The following is a 20,951-nucleotide window of genomic DNA, read 5'->3' on the forward strand; positions in this document are numbered from 1 at the left end:
ATTGTATTTTTCTTAAAAACAAACTGCTTTTATTGTGTTTCTGAATTCTTATGTACTTGCCAGCTAACCACTACGATGCTATAAAAGCATGACCTGGATTTTTCAACACTTGGAAGAAAAGGCTAGAGAATGTGTTTCTCTTATGTGTTGAAGATATCATCTCTCTGCTGGGAGGGATCTTTGATTTAAACGAATCATTTGGTATAATTTCATGTCTCCTCCAGAGCCAAGCATGACATATATTGGAGGAGAACCAAGGTGGATCCCAGAGCAACCCCATTCATTTACGCAGAAACCTGTGAATCTGCAGATTGATTTAGAGCTGGCCAAGTAGGGGGAAAAGTTACCAGTATTCATGTTTTTTTTCCCCTCCTGGTTCAAACTCTGCCTGATGATTGCTGTGAAGGCCAACATGAAGCACTACTATAAAATTGCAGAGAGACATTGAATGGGACATGTGTCTAGATACACCCTTATTGTATTTCATCAGAGGGATATCTGGGAATGTGAGTCAAGGTCAGAAATGACCAGTTTCCACAATTTTCTAGGCTGAAGGCACCTTCTCTATGAATCAATAGGTATATTTGACTTATTGAGGTGAATAGCACATGTGGAAGGGGCCCTGGTAATGAAATTAGACTCCTTAGGCCTTCCTTCTTCATAGCAAGCAAAAAAAAACAATTACTTTGAAGTAAATTTGTTTTCTTTTATTTAGAAACAGCTGAAATTGGTGCTAGGAGCTAGATATTGGCACATTCTGTGCTAAATCCACACAGTTTAGAGCCTGGAACTTAACTCTCTTCCTACAGAAATACAGACTACAAACAGGTGATGTGATACCAGAGAGACAAAATACGGGTTTATGTCCAACATGACAAACTTCTAATCTTAATTGGGCTTGTAAAAGAGAGGAGCCAGTTTGCTGGCTCCCACAAGGAGGAAAATAAAGTAGTGTTTAAGATGCACTGGTGCTCACTCACAAATTTTGTAATGGCCAGATTAGCAGCAAAACTGAAAGAGGCCATGCATTTGGAGTGGCTAGAGAGCAGTCTTCAACAGGTTATGAAAAATGAAGTGTCAGGAATAAATTAAAATCACATCCATTTACAAACATGGATACATGAACAAATATTCAGTCATTGACAGACTTGTATAAGACAACCAGTGACCAACAGTTAATTAATTGGTTACAATTTATTACAATGATTTGAGCGCTTTTTCAGGGCAAAAAACCAGCATCACCTTATCTAGTTTTTAAACAGTTGCCATGTTTTAAGTACCTTGATCTAATTTATACATTTTTTTCCAGTTAACGAGCAAACAAACATTCAGGTCCAAAGCTCCTACATATGCTTTGCTCAATAATTTATATTCCTGTGCCAAACGTTGAGTTTGAGTTAAAGTCTTGATTAAAGAGGTCTTTAACCTCAGAGGGCAGGGTGTCAAAGAGGTGATCCTCAACGACAAGCCCACTTTTCTTCAGAAGGCGGCAGTGGACTAAATCTGCTGGAAGTCTGTCCAGACAGTTCCCTCTCAGTTCTAGCTGCGTGAGCTGCACCAGCTGGCCAACCTTTTCTGAAATGTAAGTGATGCAGTTTTGGCCCACGTTCAAAACCCGCAACTTTGTGCACTTAAAAACCTGCTTTGGCAAAATTTCCACTCTGTTTCCCGTCATTGCAAAATGCTGTAAATTCTGGAGGGACATGATCTCCACTGGAATGATAGCAATGGAATTGTGACTTACATCCAGATACCTCAACTTCTGCAAAGTGAAAAGAGCCACTGGGAGAGATTCCAGTTTATTCTGAGAAAGGTAAAGCAGCTCGAGGTTCTTCACCAGGCTGATGGATGAAGGGATGGTGATGATTTTATTGTGCCAAAGCTTAAGGCATGTCAAGCGCTTCAGATGTTGAAAACTTATCACCTCTTCGATTGTGCGAATGTTGTTGGATTTCAAGTCCAGTTCCTGCAAGTTGGTCAAGCTGAAAATGGCATGTGGGATCCGTTCCAGTTCACAGTTCTGCAGTTCCAGCTCAGTTAGATTGATCATCTTCTTCAAGCTGTTCAGTACTAAAAGTTTTGTTCCATCATTGTGAACCAGCAGTGCGATGAGGTGGGGCGCAACATCAGTGATGTTTGAAGGAACTTTGGTCAGATTACTCTTCAGATGCAAGATCTTCAGGTGCTTTAATTCTCGAAGTGACTCTAGAGCTATCATCTTATTATTTTCAGAGTTCAGATTACCAACTAGGTACAGTTCACGCAGGTTTTTAAGCAAATAGACCCAGGTGGGAATTTCTGCAACATCAGTGAACTTGATGTGCAGATACCTAAGGTGGTCCCGGAGGAAGCTGAAGGCAGTTTGCTCCACTTTAGCGGGGCAATGGTAAAGGTGCAATTCCTGAAGATTTGTCATTTGGGAAATTTTGGCAGGAATTTTTGCCTCAGGAATCAGCTCTAGCTTCAGTACCTCCAGCTCTGTCATGTCGAACACAGCATCAGGCACCCCGGAAAGCATGAAAAGGTGTAGCTCCTGCTTCTCCTGAGGGTTCCTAGAGACATGCTGTTTGAGTTTTTCATAAGTCCATTCGTGGTTCAAACTGAGCTCCCGCAGTTTGTTTTCACTCACCTCTGACAGGAAGACTCCAAAGCGCTTCGAGTAAAGTTGGTCATATTGATCAACCATATGCAGCAGAAATGCAAAGTCATTTTTAACATCTGGAATGTCACTAAAGCTACTTTCTTCACGGACCTTTTCAAACGAGTATTCCTTTAAGGGCCGCCTAAACAACCAAAACAAAGTGTACATACAAACCAGTCCATAAACACATATGAGTGCAATGTAACTAATTAATAATTTTCGCAGCATAAAAGCCATGTTGTGAGTACAATAAAATTCAGTATATCCAGTCAAATGTTCTATTTCTGGTTTGCAGATATGATAAAACTTTATAGAAGTCACAAAAGTAAGTGTATAACATAAAATAAACACTAACTTCACTGTCTTTATGACTGTCTGGACAACATAGAGTTTATATATCAAATCACTGTCTTCAACATGAGCACGGAACTTACGAACTTTCTCAAAAAGGGCTTTGGCCTGCTCCCCATCTTTCTTGTCCAAAATAGTCATGCTGGGAACTTCAATGACTGGTTTCTCAGCTGAAAATTTAGGCCCAGTCCTGGATATCATGGGTGTGCTGGAGCAAGGGCTTTCTTCCTCGCTGCCAGTTGATAAATGCTTTGCCACAGAGGTCTTAAAGCGCTGCTTGTTCTCCTCCGAGTCCTCACACGCAGTTTCAGAGAGTGCTTTTGTGGTCCAGGGAGACTCAAAACACTTGCCCAGTATAGAAACAAAGTGTTCGATCTTCGAACTGGTCTTGGGATACTTGAACCAGAAATTGCTACTGACCATCAGGATGAGTGTATGGATTAGAGCAAGGTAGGGAAAGTATTTGGAGTACCAAGGCAAGGCCATATGATAGCACATCTGATTGATGAAAATATATTGCTGGTACTCCAAGTTTGTTGGGCGCCCAAAGTTGAAAGGGCCTCTTTGTACAGAATGCTCAACATCATCAGGTAGGTCAACGGTTATTGTAGACGTGCTTTCAAACGCTCCCCCAGAAGCATGATTCCGGCTCCCTCTTGAAGACGTAACGCTTTCTAAATCTGGTATGATAGATGTTTTGGGACTTTTCGTAGGGCTCTCAGTGACACTGCGCTGGGTTTCCGACCTCTCATCTGGTAGGGGCTCAGGAAGACACACGACTTGATCTTTGGTCAGCTGCATGGTGCCCGCAAAGATAGCTACCATCAACATTACAATGGCTAAATAATCCATGAATACATCCCACCATGGCTTCAGGATTCGATAGGTTGCCTGTATGTCATTAAGAGATGCAACTTCTGTGAGGGTAAACATTCCTGTAAAATACATAAAAAAGGTAGAATAAACAATGGAGAAAATTACTGGGACTAAGAAAGATCACCTTCCACTTTAGGAGTTGGATGCATTCCCCTTTTTGCACAGTTAACAGGTCAGTTGTGCAATTCAGTGTGCTACTGCGAGCCACAAAGGATCCCTGGTTTAATCCCTGATGCGACTGAGTTAGACAATGGGTCTCAATTGCCTGGAGTAAAGAAATGAAAAGATGGCCAGGGTTTTTACTTTTAATTATGCCTGCACCATAACAAAGTGCACACAAGGTCATGGTCAGGCCTGGTGGCAGGCTATTTGTCACCATCTTGTGTCACATGAAAAATAGCCATTTATTATGTCCACCTGATGGAAGACGGCTCACCACCACCTTCTCAAGGGCAAATAGTAAGGGCAGTAAATACTGGCCTATCTAGCAATGCCTACATCCCGAAAATGAATTAAAAACAGACCAGCATCAGGAGGGCTAGTTGTTCCTGTGCAACTGCATTTCAGAAAGAGACAGATAAGAGAAAAGCATTTGTCAATTTTTTTGGAGCAAGCAAAATTTGTACATACAATCAAAATGTTGACAGAATTTGAATTTAAGCTCATTCCAATTTAAACAAAGAAAAATCTTAATTAACAAGATGAATAAAAAATGTTTTAGAATTTGGTTAGTTCACATTATAACAATGTCTCGTGATTTACAACTAAGGAAGATGTTTAATTCTTTAATTACAAACAGAAAATGCTGGAAATCCTCAGCAGGACAGGAAGCATCTGTGGAGGGGTAACAGAGGAAAGATCATTGACCCTTTCATCAGAACCAGCAAAAGTTAGAGATGTAACAGGTTTTAATATGTGTACAGAGGGAGAGAAATTAAGAACACAAAAAATAAGAGCAGCAGTAGCCCATACAGCCCCTCAAGCCTGCACCACCATTCAACAGGATCATGGCTGATCTCCAATCTCAACTCCACTCTCCCACTGATTCCTATATTCCTCGATTCCCTTAGAGCCCAAAATTTAATCAATCTCATCCTTTGATGTACTCATCAGTTAAGCATCCAGAGCACTGTGTGGTAGAGAGTTCCAAACGATTCACAACTCGAGTGAAGAAACTTCTCATCTCACTCTGAAACAGCTTACCCCTTATCCAAGTGACTATGACCTTTAGTTCCAGCCAGGGGAAACTTCATATCTACTCCATCAAGCTCGACAAGAATTGCGTGAGATCATTCTCATTCTTCTAAACTCCAGGGAGTAAATGGCAAATTGTACTCAATCTCTCCTCATAGGACAACCTGCTCATTCCAGAAATCAATCTAGTGAACCTTTGATGCACATCCTCTAAGACAAGTATATTCTTCCTTGGGTAAGGAGACCAAAATCATACTCATTTCACCAGGTGTGATCTCACCAAAGCCCTGTATAATTGTTGGGTCAAAATCCTCCCTAACAGCACTGTGAGTTTACCTACACCACATGGATTGTAGCAGTTCAAGGCAGCAGCTCACTACCACCTTCTCAAGGGCAATTAGGAATGGGTAATAAATGCTGGCCTAGCCAGCAATGCCCACATCCCATAAATGAAAAAAAAATTTCAGCAAGACTTAATTCCTCTTATTCCAACCTATGTGGAACAAAGGCTAACATACCATTTGCCCTCTTAACCACTTGCTGTACCTGCATGTTAACTCTGACTTGCATATAAGGACACCCAATTCCCTCTAAGGGCTAACATTTACAAGTCTCTCATCTTTTCAAAGTTCTGCTTTTCCATTCTTCCTACCAAAGGAAGCAACAGAGCATCAGATAAGAGACAGCGGAACTTTACAGTTTAGTTCAGCGCAGAAGTAGTCTCAATTTCCAGAGAAGTCTGGGATCCACTGCTCACTGAGAAAAGCAGATACCAGGTATGGTCAAGGATGAACAATAGCAATTTAAACAAGCAGTTAACTTGTCATTAAGGCTAAAATATACCTCCTACTATAGCTAGAACATTAGTATTGGAAGAGAGGAGATTGGGGGAGAAAGAGTAACAGCTGGCAGTGGATGGCCAATGATAGAGATACACAGTAAGAAGCTCCCTCAGGAACTGACCACTCAGGAACCATCTTGAAAAGAAAAAGTGAGGCATTTAGATGCACAAAAAACTCTTAATAAATCTGTCAAACACAATTTCCCTTTCATAAAACCACTTGACTCAATAGGTAAAGTGCCCTGGTATCATTCTCTAGTATAGGTAGTCTTAGGTTAAAAGCTCATTTATATTACTATTTTTAAATTTGGTAAAGCAAATGAAATATTTGTATAGAGAAATCTTACTTTTATGAGAAAGTGGCATTACACACTACTAATTAATGTAAGTTTATAATGATTGCCCTAGTTCCAAGTGTTAAGTGACACAATAAAAAAGCTTCATCATAGCCCAAACTGAGTCAACAGAAATAGTTTTAGCCTCCACTTTGCTTGGAGCAAAGTGCATATACAATGGATTCAAACTAAAACAGATATCCATCATCTCACACAATGATTTGTGAATAACTTCTGGCAAAAGAAAGTCAGTTTTAACCCTTAAGCTGCTGCCACCGTTAAGACATGAAAGCAATCAGCATTGCTTTAAAAGGAGGTACATCTTTCTTGCTGACTGACAGTTTTATTCTGTTCTTGGCAGGTGGCCTTAGAAATGGACAAGGAGAAGCAATGTGATGTAAGATGATCTTCTGATAAAGCTACTCATTGGTGACTCCTTTATAAACTAAGGTTACTATCAGGAGTTAGAGCTTGATCAGTAACTACCTAAAGGGAAGGAGGGAAGCAGTCATTAAGTGATGTTAGATTGCATTAAGAGGGTGAAGGTATTAAGTTATATATCCTGGAGCCCATGTTGGCTCCCTTCTATTCTTGGTAATTGTGAATGATCTGAAGTTGCAGCCACATTGCAAAGTCGTCACATTTCTGTTGGGTAAGGGCAAGGGATTGACAACTTTTGACTCAGAAAGGAAGCCAAGATCTTACAAAAGAAGCATAACAAGGTTGGTGCCTGGGCTGAGCAGCAGCAGTAACTTGTATTTTCAGCTCCTTTAATATAATAAAACATTGCAAGGGACTTTACAGAGTCATTATAAACAAACTGGGGCACTGAGCCCATAAAAGGCCTTAAACCTCTCCACCTCACTTGGTCAAAGAGCTAGGTTTTAGGGAGTGCCTTAAAAGGAGGAAAGTGAGGTGGAGAGGTTTAGGACCAAGGTTGCTGAAGACACGGCCAAATTAAAACGTGACACAATTAAGATTGGGGATGCTCAAGAGGCCAGATTAGACGAGCGCAGATATCTTGGAAGGTTGTGGGACTGGGAGGAGATTATAGAAATAGGGAGGGGCAAGGCAGAGGCAAGGCCATGGAAGGTCAGCGAGCACAGGGGTGATGGGCAAAAGGGATTTGGTGAAAGTTAGGATATGGGAGCAGAATGTTGGATGATCTTGAGTTTACAGATGTAGAAGGCTGGCCAGGAATGTATTAGAATAGTCACATCTAGAGGTAACAAAGGCATGGATGAAGGTTTCAGCCACAAAAGAGCTGAGGCATGGGCAGAGTCGACCCATGTTACAGAAGTGGAAAAAGGCAGTCTTAACTGCAGCTATATGGTTGAAAGCTCATCGTGAGGTCAAATATGACAGTCTGGCTCAGCCTCAGACAGTTGCTAGGAGAAGGGATGGAGCTGGTGGCTCGAGAGTCACGTTTGTCACAGGAACTGAAGTCAATGGCTTTAGTCTTCCCAATGTTTAACTGGAGCAATGGCAGTGATTGGAGGCACATTAACCTTAATGTATTAAAGGGTCAGATTCCAAAGGTCAGTTTTCAGCCAATGAACATTAACATTTTATGTGGTCATATCATAACAATAAACTTTTGACTTTTTTGGGAATCAGGTGGAAGGGGTTGCATTAGCTGGGGGTAGGGGTGCAAAAGGGGAAATAAATAAAAGTAATGATCATTGACCCATGGTGCACCATATCTAAATAGGGTGAAGGAGCAATTTACCAAATAAACAAGCCGTTGGATTACACTCCTGAAATCAGTGGAGTTCAAATCCCTGGAGGCAGGAGTTATGAGCGATAATTCAGACTCTTGGGGCTGAATTTTCTGGTTGGCAGGGGCAGCAATCGGGTCCTTGCTGCCATTTTACGCGGGCAGGCCAATTAAGGCATGCCCAGCATAATGCGCGACTTCCGATAGCTGGAGTGGGCGGGTGGGCAGCGGCGGTGGGAGTGCACTGTCTGATGGGCCCAATGGCAACCTGTTTATATGAAGCGCTGGCAGTCTTTTCAAGGCTGCTCACAATGGCAAGTGGAAGGGCTCACCAGAGGGCTTCTGGTGAGCAGGCCAGGCCGGAGGGTAGGGCAACGGGCCGGGCTGGGCCAGGCCAGGCGGTAGGACAGCAGGCCAGCGTGCCCCTTTTTATCAGATGACTGCCTTGCTGCCCTCTTCGAGGAGGTGGCATCACGGCGGGAGGTGCTGGTTCCCCAGGATGGGAGGTGGCGGCGACCCCCCCTCCTCCCCAACATGGCGGAACGTGCCTGGAAGGTGGTGGCGGAGGTGTTGAGCACCCGCAGTGTGGTGCAGTGCACTTGGATCCAGTGTTGCAAGCGCTTCAACGACTTTTTGCACTTTGGCAGGGTGAGTACCATGTTGGCCTTAGTCATTTAACCCAGCAGGTCGGCTTACCCCCTCCCACAGTCTGAATGTAGTGACTGCATTGAATCATTGATGGCATGTGTCCTTTGCGGGGTGGGCCAGCAGATATTGCCCATGCTGAGGTCAGCCGAGAGGGTGAAGAAGAGATGTGTTTTGCCCCCGCAGCATATGTTACACTGAGTCCCACATGACTGGTTTGGGGACAACCTGGAGGAGTTGCACCTAGGCGCTGTGTTTGAACTCCTGGACATGTCCAAGTCAGGGTGCTGAATTGCTGGGAGGGGAGCTTCAAGGTGGCATGGTAACAAACCATCTGCTGCCCTCTGCATTCCACGCGCTTGCGCCTTCTTGCTATGGAAGGATATGCTGTGTGGTGCCTACTGTGATGTAGGCAGCATGTGTCGGGGGGGGGGGGGGGGGGGGGGGGGGGGGGGGGGGTGGGAAGAGCAGGCCTAGCATCTTTGTGAGTGTTCAGCAGCAGTGGGGTGAGGAGGCACTGGAGGCCTGATATGTCCCACTTTGGTTGGGATGGGCCATGTGCAAAGAGAGTTCATGTGTAATTTGCACTAATCAATGCTCGTCTCTCATTTTCAGGAGAAGAATGCTCATAACACAGCAGAGCATGTGAGGACTGGCGGCAGCCAGGCACAAATCACCATTCTTAGTTGGTTCAAGCAGGAGGCCCTGGATCTGGAGAGGCGCCATGCACCCAGGTCCACTGGTGTCGGTGAGGCTGGGTGCCACTGCCAGGTATTTATGGCAAACAGCAAAGTCAGCATTGTTCTCCCAGTCACCATAGCACTGCTGAATGTTAATTAATTTAATTTTGCAATATGACGACCATTGGTTATGGAAGGATGAACGCATAATGTTCTGGGGGCAGGGATGAACTTTGTCATTGTCTCCACGTTAACTGATCCACTGTCCTTGTCCTTCCTTTCAGCATCATTGGAACAGGGCGGGAGGAGGAGCAGCAGAGGCCCCCTCTCACACCTTAGAGGCCTGAAGTCTCACCAGCGTCATACCATTTCTGCGAGGCAGGCACCAGCGCAGATACTAGCACCTCGGTGGGAATTTGAACATCGGCTAGTGTCCCGGGTCACAGTGGTGAGAGCACTTCACAGTCGCTGGAGGAGCTGGCAGAGACAGAGTGCTCATGGCACCAGCAGCCAGAGGTCTGCAGGGGACCAGGCATATGTTCAGTCGGTGCCTGATGATGTGCCATTGGAGTCGTCTGCGACACAGCAGGTGCAGGAAATGCAGCCAGGTGTGTGGGAACATCTGGGGGAGATACATGAGGCTATGCTTGGCTTGGTCTCCGTGGTGGAGGAGTCTAAGCGGACGATCACCAAAGCAATAAGCCACATGTCCGAGCGCCATGCATCCTCCATGGAGAGAGACGCTACTCCAGGAGACCCAGCAGGGCTTCCTGTGGGTGCGCTCTAACCAGCAAGCCCTCACATCAGCATTGACCTCAGCTGGTCAGTGCCAATGTGAGAGATGGTCTGGGCATCAACTTTCCCAGCTCAGTGTCCAGCCATCCACAGTGAGCAGGGAGGTTCGAAGCAACCTCACATTGGCACAGCAGCTGCAGGCATCTCAGGGCGCTCTGGATGCGGGGTGGCAGCTCCTCCACCCCTTTTCCAGTGACCGTAGTATCTGGTGAGGCTGCGATGACTGGGGAGATGCCTGCTGTGGAACTCCCAGGTGGGGCCAGCACAGGCTCCATGGGCCAAAGGACGACCGCCAAGGTCATCAAGGCCAACAGGACAGTAGACTGTCTCAGATGCCACTCCAAGCGATGGGGCAGCACTAAGACATAGCATTTGGAAAAGAAAATATAAGGCACACCACGGGTTTTTCACTGGTGCTTTTGTGTTGGCCTGAGATAAGGTCCTTATGATTTCTTTTGATTTGTAATAATAATCATTTCTTTTGGGAATAAGTTGGTTTGCTTCACATATTAAATTCAGATATGTCACCATGGCTGAGGGTGCCTCTTTTCCTCTGCATGTGTTTGGTTTCCAAAAATGTAATGAGTGCTTTATTGGAAATTCAGCTTTATTAAAAAGGCCCTTAGTGACTGTTCTTAACCCGGCAGATTTTGCACTTAGGTGTTGAGTATCAAGCCTAGAGCCCAGGCTTGTCCTGGTGATTCATCTGTGGTGTGCTAGCTGGAGGTTTGTTGGATTAAAGCCTCCCGGGTATCCCTGCCTCCCTGGAGTAGTCCTGGGTCAGCGTCTATCCCCTCAGCATTTCCCTGTGCGTGCTCATCCTCGGACTCACTGCTGGACTCATCGTGTGCAGCTGCAGCCACTGCGTCGACGTCTTCATTGTCCACTGTGTCCCCCCCTTTCCAGCACAAGATTGTGGAGAGCGCAGCATGCAACCACTATCACCGACACACGATCTGGGGGTTAGTGGAGTGCGCCTCCTGAGCGGTCCAGGCATTGGAAGCACATCTTGAGAAGACCAATGGCTCTCTCCACCACAGTCCTTGTGGTACTGTGGCTCCTATTGTACCGCTGCTCAGCTTCTGTTCTTGGACAGCGGAGATGCATAATGAGCCACCTTCTGAGGGGATAGCCCTTGTCACCCAGCAGCCATCCATCCAGCCGGGCCAGAGCACTGAAGAACCCTGGCACCTGGGAGTGTCTGAAGATGTAGACATCGTGGGAGCTGCCTGGGTACCTTGCACAGACTTGCAGAATCAGCATCCTGTGATCACACACTATCTGCACGTTCATGGAGTGGAAGCCCTTCCTGTTGACAAAGGCACTGGGCTCACCTGCTGGCGTCTTGATGGCCACATGTGTAAAGTCTATAGCACCCTGGACACGGGGGAAGCCTGCAATTGCTGCGAAGCCTCTGGCTCAGTGTGTCTGGCTTGCCTGGTCCCAATGGTAGCGGATGAAGGTCAATGCATGCCTGAACAGAGCGTCTGTAACCTGCTTGACACAAGTGTGGACAGTTGATTGGGAGACACCGCAAAGATCACCTACCGACCCCTGGAAGGAGCAAGAGGCGTAGAAGTTGAGGGCAGCTTGACCACTGACATGGGGTGCCCACCCACACAGTTAGCAGAGATCTCAGGCCCTATCATCTGACAGATATAGTTGACCGTCTCCCTTGAGAGACGAAGCCTCCTTCGGTGCTGCACCTCAGACATAGTGAGGTAGCTGCTTCGCTGCCTGTACACCCTGGCAGCAGGAGAGTGGCGTCTTCTGCGGCCCCTTCCGCCTTGGGCTACCTCTTGGCCCTGCGCCCCTGGTGCCTGCGCCTGTCCTCCCAAAGGTGGCTCCCCTGGAGGCTGAATGTGCATTACTGGCCTGCTCCCCCTTCTAGCCCTCCCTTCCTCCTCAGAGGAGCTGACTCCAGTGGACAGTTCAGTTCCCATTCCCAGGCTAAGGGATGGCTTCCTGAAACCTGCAGGCCCAAGAGTGCTGACCTGAAGGTTAAGAGTACAAAAAAAGCAACTGGAATGCGTTTTGAAGTACTGTAGATCACATAGGCAAGTTTCAAAAATAAATACTTGACTATGCACACTTGCGACCCCAGTGAGCCCTGTTATCCCACCCGTGGATGAGGTTAATATAAATGTGACCTACCCGCCTGCCCATTGCGCCGACCCGAAGATTGCACGGGTGCCGAAAAATTGGTGTCAACTGATGAGTCAAGCGCCTTAAGTGGCCTGTTAATTAATGACGGGCGCGTGTTGGACATCATCGCGTGCCCGCCCAGCGAAATATCGCGATGGCGCGGAGAGACATTGGGACGCTCAGCCGACGTCACCGGACATGCAGGGCCTGCCACTGAACACCAACCGGAAAATTCTGCCCTTGAACTTCAAGCTGAGAGGTGACCTTATAGGAGATGCACAGAATACTTAACAGGATAGTCAAAAGTAAACTTCATACGTCAATACAAAAGCACAGTTGTGAAAGGTTAGTTTAAACCAGATGTCAGGAATCATTTCTTCACACAGAGTCATCAACAGCTGAAGTAGTGAAAGAGTTGTCAAGGCCAGGACATTGAACTAATCTGACAATAGGAAGAATCTAGGGTTGGTATCCTGGCATCTGAGAAGGGTAACTAAATAAAATGAGATGAAAGGCCTTACAGCAACTCAGTAAATCTGTGATCCTCCCCATGGCCTAAGACAAGGTTTTTATCTGGCAGCTTTTAAACTTTTGAATAGTAGCCCTAAGTAAAAAACGGTAAAAACTTATTGCTGTAATCTAATGAGGCAAAACTTTAACGTTCATTGGCTGGAAACTGGACTTTGAAAACAGACCCTTTAACACCAAGAGTCCAGCCCATGACAAATACATGGCACTGTCTCAAACAATGCTGCTCCATAGTGTAAATATTCAGATTACCAATGGACCTTCAGAAGTGGGCTCCACAATGGTGTCATTGGGATACGGTTATAAAAACAAAAAACTGCAGATGCTGGAAATCCAAAACAAAAACAGAATTACCTGGAAAAACTCAGCAGGTCTGGCAGCATCGGCGGAGAAGAAGAGTTGACGTTTCGAGTCCTCATGACCCTTCAACAGAACTAGGTGAATCCAAGGACGGGGGGAAATATAAGCTGGTTTAAGGTGTGTGTGTGTGTGTGTGTTGGGGGTGGGGGGGGGTGTTGGATGGGGAGAGAGAAGTGGAGGGGGGTGGTGTGGTTGTAGGGACAAGCAAGCAGTAATAGAAGCAGATCATCAAAAGATGTCACAGACAAAACACATAGGTGTTGAATTTGGTCATATATATCTAAACGAATGTGCTAATTAAGAATGGATGGTTGGGGAATTAAGGTATAGCTCTAGTGGGGGTGGGGGGAGCATAAAAGATTTAAAAATATTTAAAAATAATGGAAATAGGTGGGAAAAGAAAAATCTATATAAATTATTGGAAAAAACAAAAGGAAGGGGAAAGAAACAGAAAGGGGGTGGGGATGAAGGAGGGAGTTCAGGACCTAAAGTTGTTGAATTCAATATTCAGTCCGGAAGGCTGTAAAGTGCCTAGTCGGAAGATGAGGTGTTGTTCCTCCAGTTTGCGTTGGGCGTCACTGGAACAATGCAGCAAGCCAAGGACAGACATGTGGGCAAGAGAGCAGGGTGGAGCGTTAAAATGGCAAGTGACAGGGAGGTTTGGGTCATTCTTGCGGACAGACCGCAGGTGTTCTGCAAAGCGGTCGCCCAGTTTACGTTTGGTCTCTCCAATGTAGAGGAGACCACATTGGGAGCAACGAATACAGTAGACTAAGTTGGGGGAAATGCAAGTGAAATGCTGCTTCACTTGAAAGGAGTGTTTGGGTCCTTGGACGGTGAGGAGAGAGGAAGTGAAGGGGCAGGCGTTACATCTTTTGCGTGGGCATAGGGTGGTGCCATAGGTGGGGATTGAGGAGTAGGGGGTGATGGAGGAGTGGACCAGGGTGTCCCGGAGGGAACGATCCCTACGGAATGCCGACAGGGGGGGTGAAGGGAAGATGTGTTTGGTGGTGGCATCATGCTGGAGTTGGCGGAAATGGCGGAGGATGATCCTTTGAATGCGGAGGCTGGTGAGGTCATAAGTGAGGACAATGGGGACCCTATCATGCTTCTGGGAGGGAGGAGAAGGCGTGAGGGCAGATGCACGGGAGATGGGCCGGACACGGTTGAGGGCCCTGTCAACGACCGTGGGTGGAAAAAATCATTGGGATACGGTTACTGGTTGTAGCAATACAAACACAGGGATCCAACCCTCTCAATTTTACATTCTACATTCCAGTATTATAGAACTGATCTAGCTGCAATTACTGAGTGTAAACAGGGTAAAGTCTCTTAACTTGATTACTTAACTAAAGTAAAAGCCTCAGATAAAAGCAAAAAACCGCGGATACTGGAAATCCAAAACAAAGAGTCATGCGGACTCGAAACGTTAACTGTGTTCCTCTCTGCAGATGCTGCCAGACCTACTGAGTTTTCCAGGTATTTTTATTTTCGTTAAAGTAAAAGCCTCTTTACTGAAGTAAAAGCCCTTTAGAGATGGAGGCACATATTATTCTGAGATGACAAGATCAGTGAAGTATGCTGCACATTTTGTCATCTAGCACACCAATAACTTACTCCTTATTTTGTTAGTTAGAACATGTCACAGTAAACATAGTGGTGATTCAAAAGCCAATTACCATGTATTAAGTGTTAATATTTGGGATTTATTTATGTATTTAATGTGTTAACTGTGGCTCAGTGTTAGTGCTCCCACTTCTGGGTCAAAGGGTTGCAGAGTCAAGTCCCACTCCACAGACTTTAGCACAAAACGTAGGCTAATACTCCAATGCACTGCTGAGGGAATGCTGCACGATCAGAGGTGCCATCTTTTGAAATGACATGTTAGACCAAAGCCCAGCCTGTCCCACCATGGCACTGTATGAAAGGCAAGCAGGGGAATTCTCTCCAGTGTCCTGGCCAATATTTGTCCCTCAAACAACATCATTAAAATAAATTATCACCACATTTGTTTGTGGGACCTTGCTGTGTACAAATTTTTCCTACTTAAGAAACAGAAGTAGGCCATTCGGCCCCTCAAGCCTGCTCTGCCATTCAATAAATCATGGCTGGTCTGGTCGTGGCCACAACTCCACTTCCCTGCCTGTTCCACATAACCCTCTATATTTAAAGAATCTGTCTATCTCAGTGTTGAATATATTCAATAACTTGGTCTCCCAGAGTTCTTTGGAGAAGAGAATTCCAAAGATTCAATGAGAAGAAAAAATTCCTCCTCATCTCCGTCTTAAACATGTGGCCCCTCATTCTGAAACTATGCTCCTAGTTCTTTCTAGATTCCCCCACAAGGGGAAAGATCCTCTTGGGACAACCCTGCCAAGTCCCTAAGAATTCCATATGTTTTAATAAGATCACCACTTTTTCTTCTAAACACCAATGAGTATAGGCCCAACCTCTTCAACCTTTCCTCAAAAGGCAACACTTTCATCTCAGGAATCAATCTAGTGAACCTTCTCTGAACTTCCTCCAAGGCAAGTATATAAGTTGACGGGCAATATGATCAGCGCAGGCTTGGAGGGCCGAAGGGCCTGTTCCTATGCTGTACTTTTCTTTGTTCTCCTTAGATAAGAAAACCAAATGCTACCCAGTATTTTTACTAGGTGTGATCTTACCAGCATCTTGTACTGATGTAGTAAGATTTCCCTACATTTATATTTCATCGCCCTTGCAATAAAAGCCAACATTCCATTTACTTTCCTAATTACTTCTTGTACCTGCATGTTAACTTTTTGCTTTAGCATTCTATAGTCTCTCACTAAAAAGTAATTTGCTATGAATATATCATTGCAGAGGAAAGGCTGAATAATTGCCAACAGCTTATGTTTACACTATCGTCCTCCCTCTTCAGTTCCCCCTTGACCTTTTATTTAGTTTTGTTTATTTTCAAAAAGATGACATTACCTGATATTGTTACAACCACAGCTGACGTTATTCACTGAGCAAGCCAAATCCCAGAGAGAAACTTGTCTTACTGATCATGTTTTTAAATTACAAAATAAAAGTTAAGGGGAAAACTACTAATCCCAGAAGCATAGAATCCCAGTAACACTTAAGATTCTAAAATTAAATGATTTATTTAACAAGGAGGAAAAAATCTTCAGCACACAAGATTAAAATTATACAGTTAAACAGTCTTACAAAACATTTCCCCAAAAAAACCCACTTGGTCAAAATACACAAGTGAACTACTTGGCAATAGTTCTCTTATAGATTTTTAACCATAAGAATCCAGTAATATTACCCAAGGCAAAATTGCTGTCAATTTAGTAAAAGGCATGCCACACAATTTCCCACTCTCTTCCGCTCTGCTATGGAAATTTAAAGGTTCAGAAACAGACTGCTTTCTGAAAACAAAGACTTTTCTGGTTTCACACTGGATGGCTGCTTCAAATTCACAAACATATCCAAACATTTTCTCAGCACAGAGCTGGTCTCAGGACATCTCCCCCACACAGCCAACACAACTCAGCTAAACATCTTCCCTTAAATATCCTTTTCCCCTTTGCTCGTCGACTCCATTGTTATAAGCACGTCTTTGAACTCAATTTTTCCAAAATATAAAAAATCTTTCATGCCTTATCGCCTCAGCTTTTGGACAAAATAAAATTTAATAGCCTTCCCTTGTTTACCTATGAAACATTTGTAAGTTGTAAAAGTCCCTTGTCACTTCAAAACTCCCTTTCAAATTTAACAGCTGAACAGTCAAGTTCTTACCTATCACCTAATGCAAATTTTAAAATCCAACCTTCTTACTCATACATTCAACTTCACCATAGCTTCTCGTTACAAATGCTTGCATCTAGTGGCTTTGTTCCATCTCTCTGTTCCCACAGATAAACCGTCTTTACTAACCTTCTCCCAGTTTAATTACACACACACACACACACACACACACACACACTTCTCTACAGAATACCACCATATTCCCAAAAATATTTAAAAAAAAATCCATTTTCACAACATGTTTCAGCGGATCATTTTAAGAGACCAGCATTTCGGAACCAAACATATCCAACTTATACAAATTACTGCCTCGGATTCTCTTGAGCATATTATAAAGTCTATAAGATAGGGAGAAGTTGTTCCTGCTCGTAAAAGGATCAAGGATGAGAGGGCACAGATGTAAAGTGATTTGCAAAAGAAGCAAATGTGACATGAGAAAAAAAACTTTCACCCAATGAGTGGTTTGGGTCTGGAATGCACTGCCTGGAAGTGTGGTGGAGGCAGGTACGATCGAGGCATTCAAGAGGGCATTAGATAATTATTCGCATAGAAACAATGTGCAAGGGTATGAGGAAAAGACAGGGCAATGGCACTAATGCTAATTTGGTCATAATGCTAATTTGGAGAACGAGTGCAAACATAATGGGCCAAATGGCCTCCTTCTGTGCCGTTAGGATTCTGTGATTCTGAGATTTAGGGAAGGAATGCCAGAGCTCAGGGCCTAAGCAGCTGAAGGCACTGCACAGCGAAGAAAATTGGGGTTTCACAGGAGGCCAGAATTGGAGGACTACAGAGATCTAGGAGGGCTGCAGGGCTGGAGTAGTTTACAGAGATACCAAAGGGACAAGGCTTTGGATGAATTTGAATACAAAGATATGAATTTGAAAGTTAAAGCTTTGCCAGCCTGGGAGCCATTGTCAATCACTGAGCACAAGGGAAATGGCCAAGCAGGATTAAACATGAGATATGATAGAGGCAGCAGAGCTTTGGATAAGCTCAAGTTTACTAAATGTGCAAGGTGGGAAGCTGTTGCAATAGTTGCTTCTAGAAGTAACAAAGGCACAGAGGAGGGTTTCAGCAGTAAACATCCAGTCATGCCGAAAGCCTGTGGTACAGCTACTGGATCCCTTTAAAGCTGCTGGCTTTCTCTATCTTCGTGCTGGCTATGTGTTTGTTTCCAGCTATTAGTCTCTCCTCTCCGTCAGAATGGGTTTGCATATTGCGTCCATCACTAACCAATTAATAGCATATTTCCTTTGATCTCTCAAATAATCCTCTAATCCTCCTCCTTTTGATTCCCTTTTCATTTCATTCCATGTTTTCATTTCTGTCTGCTGGCTCAGCATTTCCCACGCAAGATACATGATATGCAGGAACTCTGCAATTCTCCGATTCATAGTGATGCTCGCCACCAATAATTCAAGATGGCAGTCAAGAACTGGGTTTTAAAACATGAGTCCCATATCCCCAATGAATTTTAGGAGACTGACATTTATATTAGGCACAATATGATGATGCAGTAAATAAAACTCCTATAGCATTTTAAGAATTATCTCAAAAGCATACAAGATTAAATAGTTAAATAGAACATAGAGCACAGAAACAGGCTAGGTAGCCCAACTAGCCCATGCTGCCATTGCTACTCCAGTTGAGCCTCCTCCCAGTCTTCCTCGCCAAATTCTATCAGCAAATCTCACCAGTCTTTTCTCCCTCGTGCCTTTATCCAGCTTCCCCTTATAATGGTAGCAAGTTCCACATTCTCCCCACTTTCTGGGTAAAGAAGTCTCTTCTGAATTAATCTACTGGTATTTTTGGTGACTATCTCATATTGGTGGCCTCCAGTATTGCTCTTCACCACTTTAGGAAGTACACTTTTTTTGATTCATTCAAGGGATGAGGAAGGACATTGCTGATAAGGCCAGTGTATATTACACATCCCTACTTGCCCTTGAGTAGGTGGTTGTTAATTGTATGTTAATTATATGTTAAGGTACACAGGTGAAGGGCATTGTTTAATTAAGTACTTTGAACAAATAATAGGGGTCTTGCCCCTTTAAGGGCTTGTCACCCCTGTTAATCTATTTTACGGATTATTGTTTTTTAATCAAAAGAGCATATAACTAGGGGACTAGACCCGACTGTCTGCCGTCTTCTGTGGTTATGTTCATGTCCAGGTATTCCTGGAGAGGGAGCAGGCGGTGTCCACCAATACGTTTGAGGCCTTCCGCAACTGGTAGGTGCCGCAGGGTCTGGAGTGCCCCTCAGCCAGGGAACACCATTTATTTTGATAAGTTTCCTTTGAAAGTTTTGTGTTTTGATACAGTGCCCCCTTAAGGGGCTGTTAATTCATTTGTTTAATTGGTTTCCAAGAAAGTATAATAGGGGACAACGCAGGAGCTGGAGTGCATCATCAGCCCCAGAAACAACATTTTAATTTGATTTGTTAAGTTTCCTTTAAAGTTTTGTCTTTCTGTCACAGTACTTCTTTAAGGGGCTGTCAATTAGTTTATATATTTTTTAAAGATTATAAATAGGGGACAGCTGGGACAATGAGGGAGAGGAGAGCTGTGGACTGAACAAAATCAATAAACTCTCTCAGTAAAAAAAAAACTCGGTCTTGGTTTTGACTTCACCAACTGGCTTGGATTCTATTAATATTGGTGAGCTGCCTTCTTGAACTGCTGCAATCCACATGGTGTAGGGGTGCACACACAATGCTTATAGAAGGGACGTCCTGGATTTTGACCCAGTGACAAAGAAGGAACTTGTGATACAGTTCCAGGACAGTGAGAGACTTAGAGGGAACTTGCAGGTGATGGCGTTCCCAGGCACAGCTGACCCATGTCCTTCTAGACAGCAGAGGCTGAGAGTTTGGAAGGTGCTATTGAAGAGATTGTTGGTGTAGACTGTATAAAATCTGTTGCCATTGAAGTACATTGGTCTTGCTGGGATAAAAAGCAGACAGAAGCATTCCTATATAATTATAGCAAGCAGCTGCATGACCACCTTAAACAACCATTGTTAAATTTTCTTCAGTGATGATTATGGATGAAATAGTTTTCCCTAAGGGTGACAAACTCATCATCATTGTTATTATTTGGGAGAACGAAGAAAAGTCAAACATATGAATTAGTCAACTGCAAATGAACTACAAAATGGCAACCTTTTACTCAGAAGGTAAGAGGAAAGATAGCTAACAATGTGTTTCTTTACAAAAGCAAAATACTCTAATGCTAGAAATCTTAAATGAGAACAGAAAATGCTCGAAATACTTAGGTCAAGCAGTATCTGCAGAGAGAGAAACGGAGTTACAGACCTGAAATGCTGAGCTGGATTTTTGCAGCGTCATGGAGACTCCAGGGATCTTTAAAAGCGGCAGGCAGGACCACGATCTAGAGGTCCTGCCCACATTTCCAACACAATTTATTTTCGAAAAGGAGGTGGGGGGAAGAATAGGGAGCACTGAGTTCAAATAGACCCCATTTTCACTGGAGCAAGGACCGTATCCCACAGTGAGTGTTACCAATTTTTAGAGAGACCATAAATGCCCTTGAAGAGTGGATACTGTAGAACTGTCAAGCTGTCAACTTATTTAAAATGACTAGAAAAACTGCCTGCGTGAGTTGAAAAAAATCTGCCCTAGCAGTTTCAATAGCTGTTTGGTGACATAACCCTAAGTGCTATCAATATAGTATTATTAATGCTTGGCTACTTTTTACAACCTTTCATTATCACAGAAGGGTGTTGTAAATTCACAGTTTGATTGACAGCTCAGACAGGTTATTAAATTATTAAAGTCTTTGATGTGGGGTTCTGAATACAAATGGTTGTTTTTAATCAGGGATTAATGACTTGAGGGGATTTAAATGTATTGAATGGGGCAATTTTCTATAATATCTGTTACAGAGTTCACTCTGAGAATTTTATTTTATTTCATCTCAGCATGGCTCCTGAGGTCTGCCCATGATGGATACTGGGTGAGTTGGCATGGTGGGGTGAGGGGTGGTGAGTTGGTGGCATGGGTTGTCATGAGTTGGCATTAAGTTGGCATTGGGGTTATAAG

The 20,951-nt window shown here is 44.2% G+C and overlaps 1 protein-coding gene across 7 annotated transcripts in view; it reads right to left on the bottom strand.

Annotated features, from left to right (window-relative positions):
• Window positions 1–692: 692 nt before the first annotated feature.
• Window positions 693–20,951, bottom strand: part of LOC121288826 (volume-regulated anion channel subunit LRRC8D-like) — a 94,532-nt gene continuing 74,273 nt past the window's right edge. For all 7 annotated transcript variants that reach the window (XM_041207584.1, XM_041207587.1, XM_041207583.1 and 4 more), the window contains one exon: window positions 693–3,927. In XM_041207584.1, coding sequence (XP_041063518.1) covers window positions 1,367–3,927 — 2,561 coding nt within the window. In that variant the 3' untranslated portion in view covers window positions 693–1,366. The remainder of the gene's footprint in view (window positions 3,928–20,951) is intronic.

The sequence above is a fragment of the Carcharodon carcharias genome, chromosome 16, assembly GCF_017639515.1.
Source record: "Carcharodon carcharias isolate sCarCar2 chromosome 16, sCarCar2.pri, whole genome shotgun sequence".
NCBI classification, from domain to species: domain Eukaryota; kingdom Metazoa; phylum Chordata; class Chondrichthyes; order Lamniformes; family Lamnidae; genus Carcharodon; species Carcharodon carcharias.